The 8,428-nt window shown below is 48.9% G+C and overlaps 1 protein-coding gene across 1 annotated transcript in view; it reads left to right on the top strand.

The window, feature by feature from the left end:
- PCSK6 (proprotein convertase subtilisin/kexin type 6) overlaps positions 1–7,262 on the top strand; it is a 101,848-nt gene extending 94,586 nt beyond the window's left edge. Inside the window, exons 18-21 of the mRNA XM_025199551.1 lie at positions 45–148; positions 2,055–2,184; positions 4,389–4,501; positions 5,538–7,262. Of these exons, the coding sequence (XP_025055336.1) occupies positions 45–148; positions 2,055–2,184; positions 4,389–4,501; positions 5,538–5,635 (445 nt within the window). The 3' untranslated portion in view covers positions 5,636–7,262. The remainder of the gene's footprint in view (positions 1–44; positions 149–2,054; positions 2,185–4,388; positions 4,502–5,537) is intronic.
- The last annotated feature ends 1,166 nt before the right edge of the window (positions 7,263–8,428 follow it).

Here is an 8,428-nt window from a genome sequence, read left to right as displayed (position 1 = left end):
TGTAGAGTGGTGTTTGGTGCATATTTTCTCTCCTTTGCCAACAGCCTGTCAGGAGACAGCTGCGTCCCTGAATGCCAGCCCGGCATGTACCTCAGCAGAGAGGCCAGGAAGTGCGAGGGGTGCCAGGCCAGCTGCCAGACATGTGCAGGTATGTTCACTGCCCGCCAGCCACTCCTTCAAGCAACCGCGGTGCCAGCCCTCTCCGCGCGTGAGCCATTGACACCGCAGACACATTGACGCTTCCTGGGCTCCAGGCGTTGTGGCACCTGTCATGCACAAAGTAAGTGCTTTGTGCCAAGCAGCCCATGAAGGTGAGAGAGAGGGCTCTGCAGCATCTCACTCCATGCAAAACCCAGCTCCACAGCAGCTGTGACCCTGATCTTTGGAGCTGCTGATCCGTGGCAGTCCAGCCTGTTGTGAAGCTGGCTTTTTCATGAGTGCATTGCCCTGGCCCCAGGAGCCTGAAGGCAGCTGCTGGTGGCTACCGTTGGTGTCTCCAGCATGCTTTGGAGCTGCCACTGCTCGGGCGTTGCCAGCCCTGCTGCGATTGCAAGACCATCCCAAGACCATTGTCAAGGCTGCACAGCTCTTGCAGCTGCCAGGCATCTCCCCATTTGATCCTACTTACTTTCTCATGGTTCTTTTATATTACCCTCGTTTCAGATTAAAAATACCCATTTCCCCTATTTCATTCCTTTAATATTGCCAGCATTTTCCTCAGACCTTTCCTGGACAGCTTTCCTTCCCATCAGCTTTCCGAGGTTGCTCTGCATCCCTTTTTATTGTTTGCCTTTTTGTTTTGCAAAGGTCCAATTATTTTGCATTGTTAACTTTGGCATGTAGTCTCGAAAGCATCTCCTGATCTGATGATAATATGATCTCCAGACAATTTGTGTTCTCTGGCTTGAATCTCATTTATCATACACGGTTAATTTCCTAGGACTAAGTCCAAAATATTCATTGATCTTGTTAGAAAGCGTGTAAGGGAACTGACTTTTAATCTTTTAAGAAAATTACCCCCTTTCTAATTCTTATTCCAGTCAGCATAAATGCAGTATGCCGCATTCATTTTTCTTGCTTTTTCACGTTTCCCTGGCTCACATAAGCGTTTCTCGGTCGGCTTTTGCTCTGGGTATGGAAGGTCTTTAGTTAATGTTGTTTTAATCAGTCTGCAGTCTGTTGCTCTAGTTCTTGCATATCAGTGCTGGGGAGAAGCAAAGTAGGTCTCTTCTCCTTGGTTTTAGAGGTAATCTCAGCTGGCCTTCCCTTCACCTCACGCTCTCCCCCTGCTGCGCACCTGAAATGCAGCCTTGCTACAAATACAGCTGCTAAGACCCTGGGAGCTGGGAAGGGTGGGAGGCCGAGGGAAGTGCCATGCTTTAGGGCACAAGCTGGTCTTCCTTGCAGGGGTCAGGAAGGAATTTCTTTCTTTGTCCTTATGTAGATGTAGCCAGCTCCGGGGCTGTTGCAGACAGGACAAACGGTCTCCGCAGAGCTATCCTGGGAGTGGGAAGGAGAGGGAGTGAGAAGCAGAGACCCAGAGAGGAGAAGGGACTGGGCAGAGATGGGGAGAGGCACGGTGGGCACGGGCTGCAGCAGCAGGTGCAGGGCTGGGAGGGGGAAGGTTTGCTGCAGAGAGGACGTGCTGTCCTCTGTCTCTCTGCTCGGGCAATCTGGCAACTGGGGCAAACGTGGTCAGAGACGGTGCAGATCAGAGGCTGCCTGCACCCAGATCTCATTCAGCCGGGATGCTCCTATAAATGTCAGGCTGCATTTCACTGCCCAGCCATGCTTCCCCGCAAGGCTGCGGGGTGACCTGGGCCCTGGCAGGGCTGAGGGCAAGCATGCAGGAGCCAAGGAACCACAGAGGAGCTGGCACTGCTATTTCTCCGAGGCAAGTTGTTGATTCCCCCCAATTTTGGGGTGCACAGCGGAGTGCTGCATAATCCCTCCAGAGCGGTCCTCACTCCTCTCTGGTCCCGGGCTGCTCGCACAATGCAGCAATTGTCTCGGGAGCTGACTATAATGTTTCACTTCTCCCTTATGCTCCCTAGAGCCAGGCAAAGAGGAATGCGTGCCATGTGCCAAAGACTTACACTTGCATGAGTGGCAATGTGTCCCTGCCTGCCGGGAGGGTTTTTACCCTGAAGAGATGAACGGCATCCCTCAGAAACTCTGCAAAAGGTACAGTGCCCTCCTCTAGACCGTCCCCTTTAAACTGGCACGATGGAGTTCACTGTGATCCAGCCTTAAGAGCTAACTGAATAAAGCCATGATGGGTGCGGAGCCGCGATGAGCCATTTCACAGGGAACACGGATCAAAATCTAGGAAAGAGCTTGCAGATGAAGTTGTTTAATGGACCAGCTAGGAGAAGTTCAACATGCCCTGAGTCCTGTTGAATCACATGGCCTTCACCTCAAGGGAAACTAGTGGAAAGAGTCCAGGTGCACAAGCTGGGCATGTTGCCTGGGGACCAGACAATCGTGGGTTTTAGTCCCTCACCAGACCGGGGCTGATGGGCAACACTGGTCCTGCGGTACAGACACAGGACTGAAAGTGGCTTCCTGGGCCATTGAGGCCCAGCCCATGCACTCACATGTAATCATTTCCCTGAGGAAAGCCTAGACTCGCTGCTTCCATTCCTAACACACACACCAACACGGCAGAAAGCCAGAAACACCAGGAATACTCTAGCCTGGCCAAGCCAAACCCAGGGGAAGAGGTGGCACTCTCAGGGTCCTGCCCCTGCAAGAGCAGGGAACTAGCTAGTGAAAGATTTGGCTGGGGTCATGTAGTGAGTCGGCTTCAGAGCTAGACCTAGAGCTCAGACCTTGTATTCCTGCCTGGTGAATCAAGTCTGATACAGGATGATGCTGGGTTTAGGTGACGGGAAGACACAGAGTGCAGGGTTTGCTGCCAAGTGCAGTTAGATGGGCTCCGTGCACCATCACCTTCGATAATACACCACCCGGTTCCTGTGTAGCACTTTTCAGCTGGGCTATGCTGGCTATCCAGAGTCAGTATTATTATGACACTAGTCCAGCCAGCGAACATTAGAACATCTTTAGGAGAAGGCGGGCGCGTCTACACATGCCATTAGTGCCCAGCAATAAACTGCGGAGTTTATTGCTCCACAGTTTATTGCTCTTAGGAAGCTCCCAGGAGCACAGTTTACACGTGAGCCCACGCTCTAGCACAACTGAGTGAGATTGCAGCAGCCCCGGCTGGTAGGAGGGCTGGGGGGTCAGCCTGCCAGCCTGGAGCTGCTCCGACCAGGCTCATTGTGCTGCAGAGGAGCTGGCTGGGGCACGAGGGTGCTCTAGTGTGGAGCTAGCCAGCAGGCAGCCCCCGTGCCCCAACCAGCCAGCTCAGCAGTTACAAGTCCTACCCTGCTGGGGAGTTATGAGTTTCCTGTGTCCTTTTAGGGGCACACGTGTAGATGCTGACACATTAATTAGTCAACTGCACAGTAAATGTCTCATGTAAATGTGCCCAGTCAGTATAATTATCTTGAGCTTAAAGACGGAGAAGCCGAGCTAAAGAGAAGAGAGGAGGAGTTGTTCTGAGGATAGTTTGTAAGTGGAAGTTGCTGCTATAACCCTCACCACTGACTTCAGACCCATGCAGTTCAGAAGCCAAAACTCCTCCTTCACCAAGGCGGTCTTATATGAGATATTTTCCATAGTAAACAAGCCTGGATCCAAACAGTTTAGGGTCCTCCCTCCAGACAATTCCCTGTCCCTTTCTTGTTGCTGTCCCTTTGAAGTACAGAGTGCTTCAAGTGACTGTATTGCCGGGGAGTCAACATCTGGAGTGAGTCAACATCTGGGGTGGGTCTGTGGGATAACTAGTGCAGTCTCATTGCCTGCACATTGGAGGAACCCCTTGTAAGAGTCAGAAGGCTGCTGCAGTACCCCCCTTTGTGCTGGCCAAGGTGACACTCTGAGGTGGGGGGATATCTGTCCATTAAAAACTGAGCAGGGACCCACCAAAGCCATTTTTGGTAGGAGAGGGGGATTCGTAGAACCGCTGCTTCAAAGCCAGACACACACTTGCAAGCCAGAAACCCTCGGTAACGTGCCTTAGGTGAAAGCAGGGAAACAAAGGCACCTCTGCCCATAAACGAATGTGAAGCAGGTGGAAGACTCCAGTCTCCAGCCCAGGGTCTTATTCTCTTTCTCATCTGTTCAAGTCTCCCACCGAGAGAGGAGCACGTTCAGTGTACATGCAAAGGGATACAGATCTGTTGTCTTCCATGGCTGAATTCTGCCTGGACGCTGAAGCGTCCCTAAGCACGTTATCAGAGATGTCCGGCAGCCTGACATGCTGGACTGGGCGAGCTGTGGTCCCAGTGCTGACTGGGATCGTGTGTGTGTGTCTCTGTCAGGTGTGACAGCAGCTGCTCAGTCTGTGAAGGTTCGGTGGGGAACTGTGTCAAGTGTAAGGAAGGTTTCAGCCTGCTCCGGGGTTCATGCGTGACCAATGAAACCTGCATCAATGGTACGTACTTGCCTGCTAACCCAAGATAATAGATCCTGGGCTCCAACTCAAGCCCCAGTAGCACAAATGAGGTTTAAAGCTGCCTTCAAGGGGAATGTGGGGTTCCCCTGTCCTGGCATCAGGGGTCCCTCAGGAGGGTCAGCACTGTGTATCCCACTCCACCATCTCCTGCCTCTCGGGGCATGGCCGGAGCAGGCTGCACTCTGGTTACGCAGAGAGTGGAGCTGTGGCTGCTCTAATATGTCCTGTCTTGGCATCTTCTTGCCTTGCTGTCCCTCCCCATACCTTGGTAGAGCTGAGAATTGAGTGTGTACTCTGTTGAGCAGGGCCTTTCCCCGTCTATGGGTCTGCAAAGTACCTCGGATATGTCAGGGCTAAAAAGGTACTAGATGACGCTGTTGATGACAATAAGCTTTTCTGGAATTCAAATGAAACAGGATTTGGAATCAAATCAGAGAGGATATGAAAAAAAAAGTGTAGGGACCGTGGGAAGGGTCTTCAGGTGGATCTTTCCAAATTAACTGCATTTTGAATCCTCTTACTGTCTTCAACAAAAAGCTCCCGACCCTTGTTTCTCTCCTCACAACAGAAACAGGGTTAATATAATTGCTTCGGATGCCGTGATTTCATATTTGTGGGATGACCTACTAGAATGAAGTCAAGTTGCAGAATTATTGACCTGAACATTTTTCGGCGAATAGCACTGTAACTTCTCCCATCATGGCATCTGCCTGATGACTGCAGTAGAAACAAAGGTCACCAGGCAAGGCTGATAAGTGTTTGCTTATAGCTCGGGTACACACAAGGGGTTGCATTTCATTATATCTTCTATTTGGGCTAATTATCCCATCATCGCAAGCTTTCTTCGTTCCTTCACTAAAAACCAGTGAAGGTTCTCTTAAAAAGTGACTTATTTTCCATTCTCTCGCCTCCAACAAGGGGGTGAATTGCACTGCTAACTGCAGGAGAGAGTTAATTTGTTTTGAAAGTTAATCTGTTTCCTCGTTTTCTCTTCTTGTGCACCATGGCCCCGCAGCTGACAAGAATTTCTGCGAGGTGGGGAAATCCAGCAAGCTCTGCGAGAAGAAGCTGTTTGTACTGTTTTGCTGTCAGACGTGTCTCATGGCTGGATAGAGCTCAGCGTCTGCCTCCAGGAGCTCCTCCGTCCTGCAAGTCCAGTTTTGCCAAACCTTGAGGACTAAAGTTTATTTTTACAGCTTGGGCAGAGTTTACAGGGTACCATCCAGCATCCGCTCCTGAGTTTGACAGCTTTAATATCACTGTCCATTGGTTTCTATAGCAATATGTGTAGTAGCTTCTGGTCTGGGTAAGATCATGTTCTTAATCATTAAGTCTTAAAGGATACTAAACAAATGGTGATATTAATACTCTCAAACACTTCTTATGAATGGGGACTGATGTGGGATCCGGATGCGGAGGCCTGCTTCTTAGCAAAAGTGCGTCTGATTCAGCCTTTCCGAGTGTATGGCAGGAGCTCACAGCTCGAAGGACACAGGTTTCTGTAGCTCAGAGAAGGAGAAGCCATTTTTGGTTCAATACTCTTATGCTAGCTCACACCTGATATAAGTCCTCATTGCAATATTTTTATGCTCTGTACAGATGTAAAGTGATGAATTGGGTAATCTGCTAGATCAAAGCTCTAAAGCAAACTTATTTGAGCTACTCTTTGGTTCCAGTTGCTGTTTGTTTTTGTCCAGCCATAGATTTAGCTGTAAGTAGAGAGTGGAGCACCAAACTCAGAGCTGGAATGAGTGGATGAGTGCATCTGACCTGCTCACCCCTGGTCTGAAGTTAGCCCAGAGTGTCCTCGGCCATGCAGTATTCCCTGCAGCAAACCCAGGCACCTGCTCAGAGGGACTGTAAGCAGGCACCCACCTGAACTAGCGTGGGGTCACTGGATACATGTTTTCTTCCAAAATCGCAGGCAAGTCATTGCCAGAGTCAGTTTTAATCGGTGAAACAAGCTAGATCTTTCCCATCTTGCTAAATGAGATGTTTCTTCCTATTTGTATCCACCTGCATTTCATATCACAGCCTCTTCCATATGCCAACACTTTGCTGGGCTCACACATCTCTCCGGTCAAGTCCTCCCTGGATTGACAGCAGGATGACTTTCTTAGGCATCCATTTCCCAGAAAGACATTGCAATGGTCCAGCCAAGAAATGCTCTGATTATACAGAATGGGTCCGTAAACTTGATCAGAATCTGTTTGCTCCATCTCTGACTAGTACGTCACACCATGTTTATATAATTATGTTTAAAATATATTGGGATACTTTGTTTTAAAGAGGGTTTTTTTTAAATAATTTATACAGTCATTGGTTTCTCCATACACTATTTTTTATGGGGAGCAGGGAATCTTTTACATGTCTCTCATCCTTCCTCTCTTTTGTGACTGCTATGTCAGACCTTCCAGATAAGTGCTTTTCACCAGGTATACGTAAACGGTACATCTTATGTTGCATGTTCTTTCATTGTTAATAGTCCAAACAAGTTAAATCTTTTGCCAGCAAAATTCACAGTAAAGACATAGTCTGTTCTTTATGAAGTGAGAATAATCCTTTTTTTTTATAATTCCAATTATTTGCATTCTGCCTTGGCTTGTCCACTAAACCTTACCTCAAGCCAGTGAACCGGTGAGAACTAAACTATCCGTGTCCCTAAAACAGAATGGATCCATCACCAGATAAAGGCAAAGCTTCTAAGAACTGGCCGTTCCATTAATAAAATATTTACAGCCCCAGACAAGTGAGTCTGTCCTCTTTCATGGCACCAAAGTCACTGGAGGTTTATATATTTTTTTTTTTTTGCCATCCAGACCAGAGCTAAATCAAGGGTGTGATATTTCTGTGATATTCTTGTATGTTGCTGCACAAAGAAACTGGACTGCTTGAGGTCAAAAGCTGGTTCTGTAAGAGAGGTCATCTACTGAGAAATGCACTGCAGGGATGCAAACCCACTCTCAAATACCCTGTTTGCATATATTTCCTTTCATCTGGAGGTTCACAAATTGCTTTGCAACCCATCGTATGAACCTGACATGGCATGGCAGCTGGCCGGTCATGCTGGGGAGAATTTAGGTAGGCAGAGCGAAGCTACCAAGGCTGCAGTTTGACCAGGATGTGGACATGAATGCCGCTGCTCCTATGAAAAGTGCCTTGTGACCTTTATTGAACACAAGTGCTCAGGACTTTCTGGAAGCTATAGGGGAAGAGGGGCAGGGAACAGATCTGAATAAATCCTGTATAGATACTCTTCCCCTTAGCATCTGCTCTCTGATTACTGGGCTGGGTGGACCCAGTACTCTGTATCTCCTGTGAGCTCAGCAAGCCTGGCAGTTCTGACTGGGTTCACACCTGAAAGATGGCATCTCCAGCAGTATACGTTGCTCCTTAGTATCATGCTGCGTCATTGTTTCAGAGAGAAAACGGGGCACCAGCAATGTTCCCTGCTGCACCTCGGCCTCCTTTGCTCCCCATCCGGGCACCTTATTTTGTGAGAGATGTTGGGATCACAGTGCATGGCGCCTGCAACTGTGAACAAAAGGGAAGTAAAAGTATTACGCTATCGTTGCAATCAGATGCCCTCCTGCTACGATCTACCCCATGAGAAGGAGATGGATGGTAGTCTTTAGCTGGGATAGTCCAGATGTAGTGTGGCTGTAGGGGTAGTTACCGCACAGCAGATGACACATGCGAAAGCCCCACCTCATTTTCCTCCACGCTAAATTGTTCATACACCAGTCACCCTTCTGGCTGACTTCGATAGGACCGGGATGTATAAACAAGACCGAGAGAGCTACTGGCAGGCTGGAGGGATCCCTGGATAGCATCCAGTTTTGTTAACCTATTGTGGGCCTGGCTGCCTTTCTTCTTTCTTCTCTAAAGCTGTTAGGAAGGGCAGAC

This window comes from Alligator sinensis, unplaced genomic scaffold (genome assembly GCF_000455745.1).
Source record: "Alligator sinensis unplaced genomic scaffold, ASM45574v1 scaffold210_2, whole genome shotgun sequence".
NCBI lineage: Eukaryota > Metazoa > Chordata > Crocodylia > Alligatoridae > Alligator > Alligator sinensis.
Note: the sequence above shows the minus strand (reverse complement) of the source record. Positions and strands in the feature narration are given on the sequence as shown.